The sequence below is a fragment of the Chinchilla lanigera genome, unplaced genomic scaffold, assembly GCF_000276665.1.
Source record: "Chinchilla lanigera isolate Chin_1 unplaced genomic scaffold, ChiLan1.0 scaffold00046, whole genome shotgun sequence".
NCBI classification, from domain to species: Eukaryota; Metazoa; Chordata; class Mammalia; order Rodentia; family Chinchillidae; genus Chinchilla; species Chinchilla lanigera.
Window position 1 is genome coordinate 14477486 of NW_004955447.1, and position 18841 is coordinate 14496326.

Here is an 18841-nt window from a genome sequence, read left to right on the forward strand (position 1 = left end):
AACTCATGGAGGCAAATGCTTTAACGGAGGGTGACGGGGCACCCTAACGCTCGCCTCAGCTCTCCCACAGGCCCCAAACACTCCACATCACAGCGCCCGCCCGGCGAGTGGGCTTCGGTCCTGACGGTGTGGTGTGGAGAGACCCTATGTGAAGAAGGTTACTGCTTAGAGGGTGATGGATGTATCGCAAAGCTCCAGTCAGAAGAGGGAGGAAGAAGGGAGGGTTCCTAGGCAGCAGCTCCCAGGGTTGTGCATTCTCAGCCATCCTCATCCTGGAGAACAAGCTCAAATCCTTTCATCAGATTATCTACTTCCAAGTCCTCTGCCTTAATTACCTTGTGCTGCCCCTCAGCCTTCTTTTATTTTAACAGGGTCTTACTAAGTTGCACAGGCTGGGTTTGAACTTTCAAAAGCCCTGCCTCAGCCTCCCAGTGTACTGGGATTACAGGTGGGCAGTGACCCCTCAGCCTTCAGTTATGACTTTTACAGCCTAGAGCCTTATCTTAGCTGTGGTATGGAAGCTGTAGCAGCCATTATGTGCATAACCAGGCCATAATACTCACAGTGGAAGGAGCTCCAGAGGCCAGCATGGTGGTGGGAGTGACAAATCTCAAGGACATGGACTAGGCAGGAGGGTCATTGCGGGTTCAAGACCAGGCTGGCCTGCAAAGTGAGCTCAAGGCCAGCCTGAACTGCACAGGGAGACCCTGTCCCCAAAAGCCAAACAAATAAATAAATAAATAAATAAAAAGAAATCAAAGACATGGAATTGGTGTAACAGTTCTTCTCATTATCCCATGCCAACCATAGAGAGTCCGGATTTCACTATTTTTAAATGAAGTACAATTCTCTTTACTATAATGAGACACAACATTTGAGCATCATTATGGGGCGCATTACGGTAATTTGATAGCTGTATATAATGTGTAATAATCAAATCAGGATAATAAGCATTTTCATCCCTTAAAATGTTAATCATTTGTATGTGTTGGGAATTTTGTACTCTTTTGATCAGACTGTTTTAATGATGAACCCTACCGTGCTATGAAAACCAGAACAAATTCCTCCTTCCTATGTTCCGGTGTCCCTTGCTTTCATTTTCTTATCATTGGAAATTACTTAACTCTGAGCTTTAGTTCATTCAATAAATATTCACTCAGCATTTACTATAAACGAGGTAGGTTCTAGGGCTCAATGAATACTAGTGAATAAAACAGAACAGCAATCCTTGCCCTGAAGTTAGGATAGAAAGAAAGAAAGTAAAGTGAAAGAAAGTAAATATAGAACATGTTCAACAGCAAAGACTCAGAAGGAAAGATAAAGCAAGTGAGGATGATAAGGAGTTTGTGGGGGACAGAGGGTTATATCTCCAGTAGGATGGTCAAGAGTCATTACTGACCAGGTTGTGTTTGAACAAGAATAACTCTACAGATTTTTCGAAGAATAATCATTCCATTCAACATCAAGTTCAAAGGCTCTGGGCCACAGCCTGCATATGTGTCTGAAAAACTCCAGGAGGCCAGGGAGGAAATAATGACACGAGACTAACGGGACGCTGCCCAGTGCGGTGTGCCTGGCGGTGCGGACAGCGGAGCAGGTACGCAGTCAGCGTTGGTCCCTTTTCCCTTTCCACCTGCCGTACACTTAGCAAATGCTGCTGCATTGGAGTGGCATTTAATTGTTTAAAATATAAGCTCAGCTAAGTGTTGTGCAAGGGGAAATCATAAATAAACAAGACTAATAAATCCAGTAAGAAGGTACTTTTAAGATAGTGTATTTTGTGCTAGATCAGGCAGAGGTTCGGAAGCAGTGGGATGGCGGCCCTCCCCCACCGCTCAGGCCCTGTCTCCCCAGCGTGCCGCCCCTGCTTAAGTCCTGCCTGGCCTACTGCCACTGGCCTGTCTGCATCCCGCTCGCTCAGGACTTTGCTGCTTAATTTAAGGCTGCCAGACATGTTCTCAAGTCCTTCGGAGTCTCTGAAGGTAATAATGCAAGTCTAGAACCTTCAGATAATGTCAAAACATCCAGTGGAACCCTACACATCACCACAAAGAGCCCAGCAAGGCCGTCCAAAAAGCCACACTTGTTTCTGAATTATATCATCTCAGCATGTTACCTCAGGCCCATGGTAAACTCTGATTGAAACTTGACTGTGTCCTTGGCCAGGCGTGGTGGTGCACGCCTGTAATCCCAGCTACTTGGGAGGCTGAGGCAGGAGGATCACACATTCAACTTCAGCCTGGGCAGCCTAGCAACTTAGTGAGATTGTGCCTCAAAATTTAAAAAGGGGGAGAGGGGAGCCATGGGAGTAGCTGGGTACAAAGGCTCTGGGTTCAATCCCCAGCACAACACAAAACAAAGCAAAAACCACTCAGTATCTCAGCAAGCACTTTCCTAGCCTCGCGAGGCCCATAAAAAGGAAAAATACGAAGAGTGATGTGTCCTTAGTTTTCAAAAACTTGGTGAATGTTTGTTTTCTCAACAGGAGACGCAATAGCGGGGAGAGATGACAGACTCTTGGGTTGTGAGCAGCTTGGCATCCCGACGGCAGCGATGCTCACAGCCCAGCAGGCCTGGCCGCCCGGCCGGAGATGGCATGTGCGCTCTGTCGGGGCCGGGCGGTCCACAGCTGCTGGGCACAGCCTCGAACGCGGGCACAGCACCCTGCAGGGCACTGCCACCTCCCAAGTGCGCCGGCTGTGGACCAACGCTCAGCACCCAGCGACCTCTCCGGCCAGTCGCCTCAGACAGCCACCAGCCGGGCCGGGGCTCCCGGCCACCCCTGCTCACAGCAAAGCCGCGTTGTTTAACGATGTGGTGTTTTAGGCCCCACAGCTTTGCACCCCTGACCTCGCCATTCGCTCACCCTGTGCGCTCTCCCACCACAGCTGGACCCCACCTGCCGCATCGCCTAATCTCAGCCTGCGCCCCCATAACTTGTCCTGTTCCTGCACAGAAACTAAAGCATGGTGAGAGGGGTGTAATTCATTTTTGTTTGGAGTTCTTTGGGTTTTTTGTGGTTTTTCTGAGACAGGGTCTGGCTATGTAGCCCAGGCTGGCCTTGAACTCACCACAATCCTCCTGCCTCAGCTTCCCGAGTGCTGGGGTAAGAGGCGCGTGGGACCACACCCACCACAAGATTTTATTTCATGAAGGCATTTCTTAGAGGAGGAGTACATGATTGTCCCTTTCTTCACTGATAGTCTTCTGTGGTTTGCCAAATCCTTTGAAATCTTTACTTTGGGTGCACAGCAAGCAGGATATGTTTACATTTATGGAAATGGTTTCAGGGCTTTACTAATGGGGTGACTTAGTAACTCTTTCAGTCAGAATGCGCTTTTACATCTTACTATCCTGCTTATCTTCAGAAAAATATTTTCTGTCATATCTAGGCTCAGCCTATTTGCATAGAAAGGAGAACTCTTTAGAGATGCAGGGTTTGTCAAGGACAGGCACAACTGCCGCACAAAATCAGTTCCAAGTGAACCCATCAAACAAAAGCAAGAAGGAGCAAGAAATAACAATAACAAAAATTGTAACCACTCTTTTCACAATATTTTTTTCTCTTTGAGACAGGGTCTGGCTATGCAGTCAGGCTGAACTTGAGCCCCCTTTGTAGCCCAGGCTGATCTCAGACTTGCAACAATCCTCCTGCCTCAGCCTCCCAAGTGCTAGGATTTACAGGCGTGCCCCACCACGCCCGGCATCACAATTTTTTTAAGTATAAAAATGACCTGCAGGTGCAGGTCTGTAGTCCCGGCACTTGGGAGACTGAGACAGGAGGATCACCATGAGTTCAAGGCCAGCCTGAACTGCCTACTGAGACCTGTCTCAAAAAAAAAAAAAAAAAAAAAAAAATAAAAGCAAAATCTGTTTGTTTCCTCTTCTAATACATCTTGGCACACCCAGGGCCAGTGTGTATTTTCGAGAGGCATTTCTTCTGGTACTTTCTATGTATACAGATGCACTTTTTTTTTTTTTTTTGGAGACAGGGTCTCACTGTGCAGTTCAGACTGGCCTTGAGCTCACTTTGTAGCCCAGGCTGGTCTGGAACTCGCAAAGATCCTCCTACCTCAGCCTCCTGAGTGCTAGAAGCACATTTCTTTTCCTTTCCTTTCCAGCACTTTCTTGGTTTCATTGGCTACTATACTTGAATTAGAGGCAAGAAGGACTGGGCTCATTAACCTGGAACTTCATACAATGTGACATGAGGTTGTTTATGCATATTCCTAAGTGCCTGGTGCTGTGTGAAGCAAATCTACTACAGTATCCAGGAAATGAGAAACGCAAGAGTTCTCCTAAATCTAAATGTTCTTCCCATTTCTCTTTATCTTCTTTCTTTCTTCATGGGAATTATAATTTGAAAAGGGCCATGACAAAAAAGAAGCATCCTCTCAAAAACCCCAGGCCAGGCTTTCCCTGCAGGTGTCCCGGGAGTCTAGCTCGCTTGGCCCACCAGGTCAGGGTGTGAGAAGAGCAGGACAGCCAGTCTTACCGTCTTCTTGGGAACTGGTAGGAATCAGGGTCAGCTACAAGAAAATGAAAGCAAAAATTAGGTCCAACAGGCACCAATGACACGAGAAAGGGGAAGGAGCCGGGCTGAGTAACTATCTGGGGAAACAGCTGGGTTCCATCTGTACCAAAGTGCACCACAGGTAAATCAAGGAGCTGAATATGCTTTTTAAAAACTGGGGTTGGGGGAGAGCACCTCATGGATCACTGAATTTCAATCATCTAGAGTTAAAGGTGGTGAAAGAACAACATAAATAGATTAAAGTATTAAAATTTAAGATGTCTGTGTCAAAAATTAAACCTTAAGGAGAAAATAAAAATTTGGAGAACTACCTGGCAGCAAGTATGATAAAGGTATACTGATTGATAAGTCACAAGGCAACCCCCCCCCATGGGAGATTTAAGCTTTTTTATTAAGGAGTTAATAAAAACTCCTTTCTCTTCACCTGTTCTCCTCCAGTTCCCCTCGACAAAAGCCAACCTCGCCCTCATCCGCCTTGGCAGAACCAGACGTTCAACTCTGATGAAGGACACCCCCTGCTCGGGCTGTTCTGGCCCACCAACACCCCCTCCTGGAAAATGTTCTGGCCCTCAGACACCATCCCCAAAAGTTAGCTTTAAAAACCCCGTGCTTTGCTCAGCCCAGGGCTGTTCTTGTCTGCTGGCAGCCCGCCACGTCACTCCCCCAATAAAGACTCCTCTTGTGTCAGAAGGTCTGGTCTGGTTCCGTGTGGGTCTCGGCCCGATCATATCACTAATATTTAAAGAGTATAAATGCATAAGCTAAGAATAAAATACTAACATAGGTGACAAAAATAGACAAGAGGTAGAAAATCCATCTATTAAGACATATGAAGTACTAATAAACAAGAAAATATTCCAACTTGCTTACAATAAAAACAATACAAATAAAAAAACTATATTTTGCAAAATTTCTTTACCAAGAATAATGAGGCTGGAGGGGTAAAATGAAATGAGTACTCATGCACTGCTGTTAAAAGTTTCTATTAGAAGGGGCTGGGGATTTAGCTCAGCGGCAAAGCGCCTGCCTGGCAAGCGCAAGGTTGTGAGTTCGGTTCCTGGTACTGGAGAAAAAAAACAAAAAGACAAAACAAAACAAAAAAGTTTCTATTAGAGCCAGGCGTGGTGGCACATGCCTGTAATACCAGTACTTGGGAGGCTGAGGCAGGAGGAGTGTTGCTAGTTTGAGACCAGCCTGGGCTACAAAGGGAGCTCAAGGCCAGTCTGAACTGCATAGGGAGACCCTGTCTCAGACAGACAAAACAAAACAAAAAGTTTATATTAGTAAACTCTGAAAAAATTTGGAAGTATGTGTCAGCGATGTTTATATTTCTTCATCCATTTCTAGAAATGTACCCCGAGGAATTAATTCCAAGTATGGGCAAAGATTTATGCACAAACATGGTCAACGTGGTGTCTTCTCACAACCGGAGATGTCCAAACCCAAGAAACGGTTGAGAGAGTGAACGTTCATGTCTGGAAGGTTTTTTGTTTGTTTCTTAAAGCCGGGGAGTGCAGGCGCGGGGTCTGAGGTCCCAGCCTTCCCAGTACCGCTCCCTGCCCTGGGGTCCGCGGAGGGCACCGGGCAGGGCGGCCGGGTGGCCAGGTCCCGCGGGGAGCGGCCGGCTGCTTCAGTGCGTGTCCCGGGTACGTGTGCACGTTACAGTCCCCGCCTGCTGCGGACGAGACAACCGGCTCCACCCACGGCGCCCCGGGTCAACGGGCAAGCCAAGCCAGCTGGAGAAGAGCGCGCGGTAGGACAGGGTGCGGCCCCCCAGCAGGTGGGAGACGTCTGTTTCTTGCTTTTTGAGACAGGGTTTCACTATGCAGCTCAGGCTGGTCTTGAACTCACGGTACTCCTCCTGCCTCAGCCTCCCCACTGCTGGGATTACAGGCGTGCGCCCAACACCCGTCGGGAACCAGTTTTTTAAAAGTACATACAATTGAACTTTTAAACTCGGTGTTTTCTGCTGTGTTACTTTTTTGTTGTTTTACTTTTTAAGGATGAACTGACTCAAACCTAAAGAAGTGGGCGAGTGGTCTGTGAAAATGTCATGGTGCTGTCATCCGTGAAAGCGGCAGCTTTGGAGCGCGGGTGTTTCGTGCACTCCCAGCCTGGCTTTCAGCTTTCAAGCCGAGGTCGAGGTCCGAGCAGGTGTAATGTCGCTAACAGCTCCTGGGATCTTTAAGAAACTCCAGGTCTCAGGCCATTCCCCACGCGGAGCCCGCAGCCTTTGGGAGCCGGATGTGGGCATGGGATTCTGTGAAGAGGACCAGGGTGATTCTTATGGTACTGTTCAACGCGAAGACCCGGCCTGGACTCCACTGCCCGGCCCCAAACCCCGTCTCCTCGCACCCTGGGCTCTAGCTCAGTGTGCAGCGAGGCGAGTTCTCGCCTCGCAAGACAGGCAGGGGAGGCCTGGGATATAGCTTAGCGGCACAGTGCCTGCCTGGCAAGCACAAGGTCCTGAGTTCGATTCCTGGTCCCCCCCCCAAAAAAAAAGGCAGGGGAAGTTAAATAGAGTAAAACACCCTTCTCGGCGGGCACACGGTACACAGTAAGCCACAGCTCTTGCTCTAAAACTTCAGGAGCCAAGAGGCCGCTCAAGTATGTAAGAGTAAACGACCGCAAGCAACTGTGAAGTTTACTTATTAAGGAAGCGTTTCCTTTGAAGGTTCAAAGTATGAAAGTAAATATTAGTGAAATGTACTGTGGACATGTACTCATGTATTTTCATTGGGTTATCTGTTTGCATGCTGCCCTCATTGGAGATTTGCTTACATAAAAACACACACATGCTACCATAGGATGAGTCTCTTTTTAAGATGAACACTCCAAGGAGACAGAAAAACGGTAGATGGAGAACTCAGCCCAGGCAACCGAGGGAGATCCTTCTAAAACTGCGGAAGAAGGGGAGAGGGAAGAGAAGGGGAGGGTGCTCTGCCCAGCGGCCTTGTGTTCCCTTCCCCAGTACTGGGAAAACCTCTCTACAAATATACAAGACTTGATGGGAAGGAGGACACACTTTCGTTTCCTCTTTCAAAGCTTACTTTTGATACATGTTCCATGAAACCAAGAAAAATAAGCAAATTTCCAGTAACACACCATAAATGGCTGCATATAAGGCAAGATTAAAATTTTTTTTTCAAAACAGTTTACCTTACATGCAGGTCTAACAAGAACACATGAGACACTTTCTCCGTTAGTTTCCCAATAAAAACTAATCAAGGAAAACATGTCGGCCGAAACAACTGGAATAAATGCAAGTATGGGATAATCACAGAGCTCCCCCTGCCAAAACCAGCACTGAAAATGGGACAGGAAGGGGCAAAGAAATCTAAAATGGATTTAGTAATTATTGTTGGGAACCTGATCTTAAAATCGTTGGGTGTTGCTCAAAACAAGCTCCCGCATTCTACTGAAAAGCAAAGCAGGAGCACATAACACAGTAAAGAACGTGACTGTAGGATGAAGTACGCCCAGAGGACAAACGCCGTCCGTGGGTTCCCATGGTTACATCGCGTGAACGGGTGCTGGTGCCTCGTCTCCCCCAACCCTGTTTCCAGCGACAGCGTCAGGGCCGTCTTACTCCTAGTCAGATAACGGAGCTGGGGTGGTGAGGCACACACCTGTAACCCCAGCACTCCTGGAGGCTGAGGCAGAAAGATCACCGAGAGTTTGAGGCCAGCCTGGGCTACACAGCGAGTTCACGGCCCGTTTGAATTACAGAGAGACCCTGCCTCAGAAGAAAGAATGCGTGACAATTGTGTGCGGAGGTCCTGACTATGGCTGGGCTGAGGGTCCACGCCGTGTCTGCGTGCCACGAACGCTGGTGTGTCCCTCTCTGTCTTATTAGTTCTCTTAGCGCATAGACGTCTTGGGAAAGGCCTGGCCTGGACCCTGTGTGGACACGGCTGGACAGAGGCTTTGGTCACCCTGACACGGGGCTCCCGTGCAGGGCTGGGGAGGGCAGGTGTGGGGAGACTCAGGTGTGGGTCCACCCCGAGCCCGTCCCTGCTGCTCTGTGTGTGACCTCTGAAGAGCCGCTTTAACCCTCCTGTGCCTCAGTGTCCTCACTGTACGTGAGGACTGCAGCTGTGCTTACTCAGCCGGTTGTCTCACAGCTCCGAGGAGGCCCCGGGAATGCGGAGGGCCCCCAGGGGCGAGGGACCCAAGCTCAGTGACCGCGGGGGGCGGGAAGTGCTGAGGAAGGCCCGCCGGGTGACTTTCATGCTGCCGCGGTTCTCATCTGAGCCTTTGGCATGGAGGAGGGCGAGCGTGTCCACTCCCTGTCCCACTGAGCGACTCCACCTCCAGCCGGAGACAAGAAGCAGAGTGTTTCTGGCCCTGGTGAGGGCTTTCAGGAAGGAACTGATCCGCTCAAAGTGCCTGGTGAGGCAGCAGAAGGAGGACACCAAGGTTGGGAATGAGCCCTGCTAGGAAATGACACTTGAACTGTGAGAGGGAAGACAGGAATAGCCGTGCAGAGCACAGACAGGGCATGGCCATGCAAAGGCCCCATGGTGTGAGAACCCAGGAGGGCAGCTGAGATGAAATGTGGCCATGCAAAGGTCCTGTGGTGCACGGCAGGGCAGCAAGGGACTCTGGGAGAACCGTGGGACTCCGGGCTGGCTCAGATCTCCGCGGGCCCAGGGCAGGTTCTATCTTCTTCTAAGGGCACCAGGAGACGCCCCTGAGGACCTGGAGCAGGACAGTGAAGGGCACCCTCCTCCAGAAGCCATCAGGGCCCTGTGCTGGGCTCCCCTTCGGGGTTTGGTGACCGCAGCACCTGCAGGGAAGGCTGCCCCTGCCGGAGGCCGCAGCCCTGGGTACCTGGGACCTGAGTGCGGGTCCTGAGCGCGGGTCTGCAGCGCTGCCTGCTCAGAATTGGCATCAGGGACAGAGGCAGGTGTGCCTACCCCACCCAACTCTGGCCACTGAGACAATGTGCTGCTGCCTGACTTGGGCCCTCCCGTTGAGCTACAGCCCAAGCTGATTTTTTATTTTTCATTTTGAGTCAGGGTTTTGCTAAGTCTAAATTGTTAGGGCGGGGCTGGAATTTAAGAACCTCCTGCCTCCGCCTCCCAGAGTGCTGGGTGATAGCCTCAGGCCGTGCATCCTGGTAGACCCAGGAAGCCTCAGTCCAGGCGCTGGATCCCCAGCTCAGGGCCGTCGGGACAGAGTCAGTGGAGAGGGATCTGCTCCTGGGAGGACAGCGGAGACATCAACAGCCAGAGCCCGTCCAGCTCAACACCTCAGGAAGCCAGCGCTGAGGCCGCCGCCGGGCCAGGACACGGGGCCAGCGCCTGCCCCTGTGTGCCTCGCTGTCCTCCCTCTGCTCTCACGGCTACTTCCTGCGCTTGTTTTCCGCGGACAGCACCCGGGTGAAGAGGGCTCCGGCAGTGGGACAGCCCGGAGGAGGCAGGGTTCAGATCTCACACCACCACCAGGACAAACGCCAAAGAAATCAAAGATTTACATTTTTAAAAAAATGTTATAAAGTGCGAGGGCCAAGACCTTCAAAACCCAGAAGCACAAAAAGGCACTGCTCATGAGTTAGTATAAAAGCCGTAAACTGGTGGAAAAATCTTACCACAGAAATGCTTTTGTGAGACAAAATAAATAAAAAACCACACAGACAAAGAGACCACCCACAAACTAAAAAAAGTATGTCATACATCTCCAAGACAGAGGCCGAATCTCCCCATAAATAAGGAAAAAGCTACCACCAACGCCACACTACCCGGCATGGGACGTGAAGTACGCGTAGAAAGACGTTCAGGATCACGCCTATCGTAAGAGAAATACAAATTAAAACTTAACAGGGATAGTTTTCCTCCATCAGATTTTCACAGAGCCAAACGCCGGGCCCTGCTCTACAGCGGAGAGGCTGTGTGTGGGGACAGGGACTCGGCAGTGGGGGACACAGGGGGAGCCGCCGGCCCGGCAGCCGCTTCACCCGTCAGAATCCCCGCGCCCGAGAACGGACTGGACGCCGGCGCCGGGGGGGCCACAGGACGTCTGCGCAGGGCCGCAGGGCTCCTCGGCGAGCACAGGCTCTGGGGCCTCGGCGGGGAGGCTGGGTAACGAGCGCGAGGGGGCCCGGCTGCGCTGGTGCGGAGCCGCGCGGCCTTCCGGGAGGGCGGGGCACCGCAGGTTTACAGTTCTGCGCCGGGGTGTGTGTGTGTGTGTATGTATGTGTGTGTGTATGTGTGTATGTGTGTGTGCCTGTGTGTGTGCCTGTGTGTGCATGTGTATGTGTGTGTATGTGTGTGTGTGTGTGTGTGTGTGCCTGTGTGTGCATGTGTATGTGTCTGTGTGTCTGTGTGTGTATGTGTATGTGTGTGTGTGTCTGTGTGTGTATGTGTCTGTGTGTGTATGTGTCTGTGTGTGTCTGTGTGTGCATGTGTATGTGTGTGTATATGTGTGTGTATGTGTCTGTGTGTGTATGTGTATGTGTGTCTGTGTGTGTATGTGTATGCGTGTATGTGTGTATGTGTGTGTATATGTGTGTGTATGTGTATGTGTATGTGTGTGTCTGTGTGTGTATGTGTCTGTGTGTGTATGTGTATGTGTGTGTCTGTGTGTGTATGTGTATGTGTGTATGTGTGTATGTGTGTGTGTATGTGTATGTGTATGTGTGTGTCTGTGTGTGTATGTGTCTGTGTGTGTATGTGTTATGTGTGTGTGCGTATGTGTGTGTCTGTGTGTGTGCGTGTGTGTGTGTCTGTATGTATGTGTGTGTGCCTGTGTGGGTATGTATGTCTCTCTGTATGTATGTGTCTGTGTATGTGTCTGTGTGTATGTGTATATGTGTATGTGTGTGTGCGTATGTATATGTGTGCATGTACATATGTGTGTGTGTGGGTGCATGTGTATGTGTGTCTGTGTGTGTTTGTGTGTGTGTATGTGCGTATGTATATGTGTGTATGTGTGTGTGTGTGTGTGTGTGTGTGTTGCTAGGGATTGAACCAGGGCCTTGCCCAGGCTAAGCGAGTGCCCTACACGGCCCTATCCCTCGGCCCTGAGTAACTTTAATGAGCACTTTCGATGTATTTTTTTTCTTGGCCTATTTTATAAAGACTGTATCACCGCCGTTTAACTCTGGAAAATGAAGTCTGCTTTCCCTCGGACGCTGGGGACCTGCTATGGTCAGGGACGTGGCAGCCTCGCGGGCCAGCGGCGGCCCTTCAGTGCTGGGATCCGCGTCTCACGCATCTACGCTCGGTGCCCACGCCCGGCACACGGTGTGTGCTCAGCGCAGTTTAACAATCGCAGCGACGCTTGGGGGATGACAGCTTTAAGACTGACTGAATCGCGGCGCGCTCTACACACGTTAAAGACAGTCGGCAAAAGTAATAAATAAAAACCGTCTGCACACAGCCTGGACGTCGGGGTCGTCCTCGCTCCTCAGAGCAGCAGAAGGCTCTTTGTTGGGGGCTGGGGATTTAGCTCAGCGCAAAAGCGCCTGCCTGGCAAGCACAAGGTCGTGAGTTCGGTTCCCGGTACCGGAGAAAAACCAAAATAATAATAATAATAATAATAATAATAAAGAAGGGCTCTTTGCTCGGGACTCGCCGGTGGCGTGGAGGACCAAAGGGCGCCTCATGCTTCTATCATTTTGTGTAGCAGCGGTATAACTATTCCTACCACTTACCAGGCCTCACAGAGGAATTAACAGAAAGACTTACTAGAACTAACAAGAAAGTCTGTGAGGCAAACTGAGAGGGCAGGAAGCTTTAAAATAGTATTTTCTAAACAAGGACTGACAGCTAACTTTCTGAGCCTCATTTCAAGCTCCCTCAGGGAGAAGGAACCTCCCGACAGGCGGGCTTTCCTGCTGTGCTTCCCCCTTCAGCACTAGGGACTGAAGCCAGAGCCTTCACACTGAGCTATGTGCTCAGTCCTTTTTTTAATTTTTAATTTAAAGACGGGGTCTGGTTAAGTCACTAAGTTGCCCAGGGTGGGCCTACACTTACACTCCTCCTGCCTCAGCTTCCCAGAGTGCTGGGATTATAGTTTTCCCACTTTTTAAAAATGTGGGTTGAGACCTGAACGATAGGGGTGGACCGTGAGACAGGGTCCTGAGAAAACCGCACGCAGGCAGAGGCAGCAACAGCGCGGACTCCGAAGCAGGGCAGACGGATGGGTGCGCTGAAGGAACCAGAGGGACGATCGGGGTGGCGCAGAGTGACAGGAGTGGTGGGGACTGAGGCTGGGAGCCTGGGGCACTCTGCAGACTCTGGCCAAAAGTTTGAGTTGGGCTGCCAAGGCACGGTGGCACGCCCCTGTGACTCCAGCACTCAGGAGGCTGAGGCAGGAGGATCATCATGAGCTTGAGGCCAGCCTGGATTACATAGTGCGTGTAAGGCCAGCCTAAGCTACATACCAAGACCCTGTCTCAAAAAAATAAATAAATAAACAAATAATTTTAAAAAATAAAGTTTGAGTTGATTCTCAGAGCGATGGGAAAGGAGTGATCTTACTCAGGTTTATTTTGGCTGCAGGAGCAAAAGGACCGCAGGGGATGGGAACGTGTCAGTCAGAAACCATCAGCCTGGGGCGGGGACCCGGGAGTGAATGAGCCGGAAATGCCCTGGACGTAAGCTCTCACTGAGCATGTTTGAGGGCTAGGAGAGCATTGGGTTAAATAACCCTTACTTATTGTGGGCTGATCAGGCCCGCAATCTCCCAAGCGAGTGGATGGCGAAGGCTTAAATGAGCCAATTGAAATGATTTTAGGGCTCTAGGAGGGTCTCAGTCTCTTACAGCTTTGATATTTTTTGAGTTTAGACCACGATTCCTTTGGGCAGCCTGTATTTATTTGGTTTACAAAGGAGGGGGATATTCAAGAACATCAGGAATCTGAGCAGGACTTGGGAAACCCTTTAAGGACTTTTAAAAGTAATATATTATGTTAATTTAGGAGAACTACGTTATCTCTAGGAAGGACTTTATAGCAGGAGTGAGATGCCTGTAGTTATAGTCTCCTTTAAGTTAACCGGGGTTGGAGCTAGACGTTTTAAGCCGTGGCCTTATCTTGTGCTTTGAGGTGGTATAGCTTTATAGGTCAACACAGGCCTCAGTGGGGACCAGTGACTCAGAGGTGCACTTACTATGAGTCCACTGCCCATCTTCAGACAAGGGGCCTAAGCTTGGGACAACTCACAAGTAAACGCGGAAAGCCGATTGGTAATGGTAAATCCTGTTTAGGGCCACTTTGTAGGGGTCTCTACCTTCGACTCTCATTGTTCTTTTCACCCGCGGGCACCTTGTTCTCGAGACCTGTCACGCAGACCGAAACAGACTCTACACCCACAGGAGAGGGGCCGGGGAGGAACAGCGGGCCTTCTTTCGCTCGAGCGACTGGGCACTTCTTTGTTACATGGGAAAGCTGAGGGGAGAACATGTCGAGGAAAATCAAGACTTGTTACGACATGGCCTGCACTGGAGGTGCCTCGGAGGTACCCAGACGGGGTGTCCACTTGGAGAACAGAGTGCAGACATAAGGACTCGGGGACGGGGGCACAGAGCTACGCACAGCCGCAGGCGTGGCCCTGACACCCGGGAACCGGGTGTAAACAGGAGACAAAGACCCGACGGAGCCCCGGGGAATGGGCTGGGGCCCCGGGAAGGAGGTGTCCAAGGTGTCACCTAAGATGATGACGCCAATGCTCCTGCCCCCGACGGCTGATGGCTACTGAGCGCCTACCGTGCACCACGCCTGTGCCGTGTTAGCCTCGGAACCTTAGCAGCTCCAACCACGGATAGAAACAGACTCACTGGACTTGGTGACCCAACGGTCAAGTGAAGAGATTCTTCTACTCAGGAGGCTGAGGCAGGAGGGTCACAAGTTGGAAGCCAGCCTGCACAACTCAGCGAGACCCTGTCTCAAAATAAAAAATATTAAAAGGACTGAGGGTGTGGACCAGCAGTAGCATACTTGCCCCACATGCACAGGGCTCTGGGCTCTGTCCTCAGCAAAGAAAGGAGGGAAAGAAAAAGGAAGAAAGAGAAAAAAAGAAAGAAAGAAAGAAAGAAAAGAAAGAAAGAGGGGGGAGGGGAGGGGAGGAGAAAAAGAGCTGGGCCTGGTGGCACACGCCTATAATCCCAGCACTTGGGAGGCTGAAGCAGGAGGATTGCTGTGAGTTCCAGGAGTTTGGGCTACATAATGAGACCATGTCTCAAAAAACAAACAAACAAAAAGAAACAGAGAAAGAGAAAGAATAAAAGAAAGACAGGGGTCAGGGATATAGTTCAGCAGCACAGTGCCTGCCTGGCAAGCACAAGGCCTTGAGTTCAATTCCTGGTGCCAAAAATAAATAAATAAATAAATTTTAAAAATAAAAGAGAAAGGAAGGAAGGGAGAAAGGAAAACAGAAAAGAAGAAAGAGAAAAAAATTCTTTTTTTTTTTGTCTTTTTGAGACAGGGTTTCACTATGCAGTTCAGGCTGGTCTTGAACTCACTTTGTAGCCCAGGCTGGCCTCAAACTCGAAATGATCCTGCCTCAGCCTCCTGAGTGCTGGGATTACAGGCTTGTGCTACCACACCCTCCTGAGAAAAAATTCTTTATTCAACAATAATCAGGTCCTACATTCACGAGCTTAATAAAAACCACAAAATAGAGATACATAACACAGTCAGGTAAGTGTTTTAAAGAAAATGAACAGGCCCAAGAGGGTTCTTTCTGGTATGAGGAGGGGACAAGTACTCGAAGGACAAGTAATGAAGGGTGAATGTCAGCAGAAGAAGAAGCATGTGACACGATCCTGAGGTGGCAGCAAGGTGTGGCGTAGCTGGAGCGTGGAAACTCTGGGGAGAGTGGCGGGGCGTGAGTTGAGGGCCGCGTCAGAGCCGGTCAAGGTCAGGTTGGGAACAGGGGCAGAGCAGGAGGCCTTGTAGCCCTGCTAAGGACTTTAGGTTAGGGTTAGCTGGAAGCTGTCACAGTAGACCAAACAAGAGACGGCAGTGGCTTACAGGGAAGAAGGCATCTGAGACGTTAAGAACGACGGTCAGGATACAGCTCAGTTAGGATTGCTAATGGTTTGGAGGCAGGAGAAAGATGGGTGTCACTGTTTTGAACACATTAAGGCCTGACATTCAAGCAGTAAAGCTAGACAGGTAATTGGTTAGAGATCTCTGGTGTTCAGGGGAGAAGTTAAGGCTAGAGATAATGTCAAAAGTTACCAGAGTATAATTAAGGCCATGGAATGGATGACATCACCCAGAGAATAAGGAAAGTTCTAGAAGAATCTGAGAGGGCTCTGCCATTACTCCCATCAACCTAAAGGCTATTCAGAGGAGGAGCCAGCAGGGGGCAGTATGTCAGGCATGATCCGAGAGGTAAGACGGGAGGTACCTGCACCAGAGAAACAAAGACTTTGTAGAAGGAGTAAATGTGTTAAATGAGCATGACTAGGACATAGAATTAACATTTGAATTTGGTAAAGGCAGAGGTCATTGTGACCTCACTGACAGCCATTTTAGGTAAGAGAAGGGATGAAAACAAACCAAGATTTAGGCAGGTCTCAAGGGAATGAGAGGAGAACATAGACATAATGACTGCAGACAACTACTTTGAGAAAATTTTCCTTTAGAGTGAAAGCCCAGCCTGGTGATGCACACCTGCAATCCCAGCACTCAGGAGGCTGAGGCAGGAAAATCACCATGAGTTCAAGGCCAGCTTGGGCTACATAGTGAGTTCAAGGTCAGCCCAAACTACATAGCAAAACCCTGTCACAAAAAAACAAAAGAGTGGAAAGATGTAGAATATCTGAATGTGTACAAGGGGTTAAGGGAGGCTTGTGTTTGTTTTTAGACAGGAGTTATTATGGTGTGTGTACACCGATGGGATTGATCCAGTAGAGAGAACTTGATAAGGGAGAAGGGGTTAATCATAGGAGCAAAGAGTTTCCATTCCATGGGATGGGCGCCAAGATAGTGCCTGAGGAAATTACCTTTAATCAAGTAAGGAGAGGTCACCTTCTATCAGCAGGGAAAAGAACACAGTACTTATGCACAAGTGCTGGTAGTTTGGTAGATTCCAAAATGAAAAGATATGAAAATCTTTTGTGATCTGTTCTATTCTCAGTGAAGTTGTCAGCTAAGACTGAAAAGGAAAGAAGGGATTTTGAGATGCCAACGCTCACCACGACTTCTGGTTCATTTGGAAATGAACTGACTGAGGGAAATATGTGATTGCCACGCAGCCACCAAGAGCCTTGGGGAAGTTCAAAGTAGTAAATTTAAAGGTCAGTCCACAGGGTTGCTAGTGTCCTCATCATTTATCTGGCTTTGCTTGTTTTTGAGACAGTCTTGCTATGTAGTCCAGGCTGGCCTCAAACTTCCGGTGATCCTCCTGCCTCTGCTTCCCGAGTCATGTATCTGTTTTTCAAGTGCAGGTGAGGGCAGGATTTGACCAGGCGAGAACGATGGAGAGGGGTGGGAGCTGGGGAGTTCTGCACGTGCGTGTGGCACTGCAGACCGAGCGCGGGAAGGAAGTGAGAGGAAGACACGGTAGTGTATGATGAAGTCTCAGAATCAATGGGTCACAGGCCCTTTGAAGCTGAATCTCTGGGAAAATGGGACAGAACGTAGTGAGCTAGAAAGATAGGACATAATTAGAGATTAGTGTTAGAAATAGATCCTAGCAACGGCCCAACAATTGACAAGACGTGGGGTGGTGGCTGCCTAAAATGGCTGAAAAACAAGATCCTTCCAAGCAGGACATGGAAGAACTGACGCCAAGCAGACTGTTCTCGGGAAATCAACCTCTGCGCACGATGCCCAGGTGCTGGTGGAAAGCAGGAACTAGAGCAGCTTTGCCAGCTAAGTTGAGGAGAGAACAGAGGTGAGGAACTGGATAGCTCTTCCGACAAGCTCCGCAGTGGAGGAGGACAGGAAAATGGCAAGATTGAAGGGGAGGGAGGGTCAGGAAGACACGGGTGAGAAGAGGGGAGACGGCTGCCGGCTGCCGGGCTGAGCGGAGGTCAGGGTTTTGTGAGGAGCTGGTGGACAGCGCGAGCCCTCGGAGTGGCGGATGCTGTGCGGGAGCAACCGCAGAGATAAAACACAAACCTGAGGCTGGCCACAGGCGAGCGAAGGCGCACATGTGATAAAAACTGGTCAGGCTGGAGGTGGACAAAGAATTGTTCTGGGTTGGGTCATCAGTGAGCCAATGCAGTGGAAGTTTGTTTTGATTTTGTCTTTGTTTGTTTAAGACAGGATCTCACTATGTAGCTCAGGCTGGCCTTGAACTCGTAATCCTCCCGCCTCAGCCTCCTGAGTGCTGGGATTACAGGTGTGCGCCACCAGCCTGACCTCCCCCCCACCTCTGAATCTGGTGAGGACTGAGCAGACAGCACTCGGGTACGCTCTGAACACTTGCTCCAGGAGGGTTTTGTTTGTCCAAGGGACCATGTGCCTCTGGCAAAGTCCCTTCCCTTCAGAGAGCAGCAGGAATCATGTAACACAAAACCTAAATGCAATAACGGGGAAAGCGCGGCCTGGGGGTCCACAGCTAGCCACAGAGAATTCAGAAGGGCTTCCACGGGAAGTAAAAGCAGGTCCTCACACAGCTAGCGGCTCACGGGTCGCCAAGGAAGTAGACTGAGTCCATCGTGGTGGGGCTGTCAGTTTCAGGAGATGACAGGAGGCTCGCGGCATGCAAACCCCCTTGGGGACGCCCAGCTCTGGCTGGGTGGGCTTCTGGGCAGGGGACACCTACCGCTCAGGACAGACAGGTGAAGGCCGGGCGGGCACCTGGTGGTCAGAGACGGGTGGATCACCGCCGGGGTCCTGGGAAGCAGCTTGGCCTCGGCGGTCCCGCGGGGCTCCCGGGGCTGCTGGGCTCTGCGGGGCCTGGGGTGCGCGCGCGGCTCTCGGGGCTTGTGGGGCGCCCGGGACCCCCTGGGCTCGCCGGGTGCGTCGCGCTCGCGGGCCTCGTCGGGGGAGAGGGGCTCCTGCTGCTCGGGGGGCCGGAGGGGGCCCGGGGGTTGCCCCGACTGCCGGCCCTCGTCTCGCCCCCGGCCGTGGTCTGCTTCGCCCGCCTCCTTGGTCTCCACCTCCTCCCGGGACCCCCGAAGCCCGGCGTGCACGTCGAGATCCCTGGGCACCAGGCGAAGGGGCTTGTGGAAGACTTCGGAGTACGTGGGCGTCTCCGGCGCGGCCTGCCCATCGGTGTCCCCGGGCAGCAGGGGCGAGCCTGAAAGCGCGGGGTCCTGCATGGGTCAGACGCTCCCGCCGCAGCGTGGTCACCTCGGCCGCGCGCCGCCCGGGTTCAGGCCGCCGTCTGCCGCGCAGGGGGC

At 50.8% G+C, this 18841-nt stretch overlaps 1 protein-coding gene and 1 long non-coding RNA gene across 3 annotated transcripts in view; one reads left to right on the forward strand and one right to left on the reverse strand.

Annotated features, from left to right (window-relative positions):
- The window catches only part of Thegl (theg spermatid protein-like), a 41437-nt gene extending 22602 nt beyond the window's left edge, over positions 1–18835 (reverse strand). For both annotated transcript variants that reach the window (XM_013518496.1, XM_013518495.1), the window contains exons 1-2: positions 18262–18835; positions 4496–4529 (exon numbers count right to left, since the gene is read on the reverse strand). In XM_013518496.1, coding sequence (XP_013373950.1) covers positions 4496–4529; positions 18262–18760 — 533 coding nt within the window. In that variant the 5' untranslated portion in view covers positions 18761–18835. The remainder of the gene's footprint in view (positions 1–4495; positions 4530–18261) is intronic.
- Positions 15094–18255, forward strand: LOC102026688. The gene is made up of 3 exons (XR_262431.1): positions 15094–15878; positions 16627–17385; positions 18171–18255. It is a non-coding gene; the product is annotated as an uncharacterized LOC102026688 (long non-coding RNA).
- Positions 18836–18841: the final 6 nt, after the last annotated feature.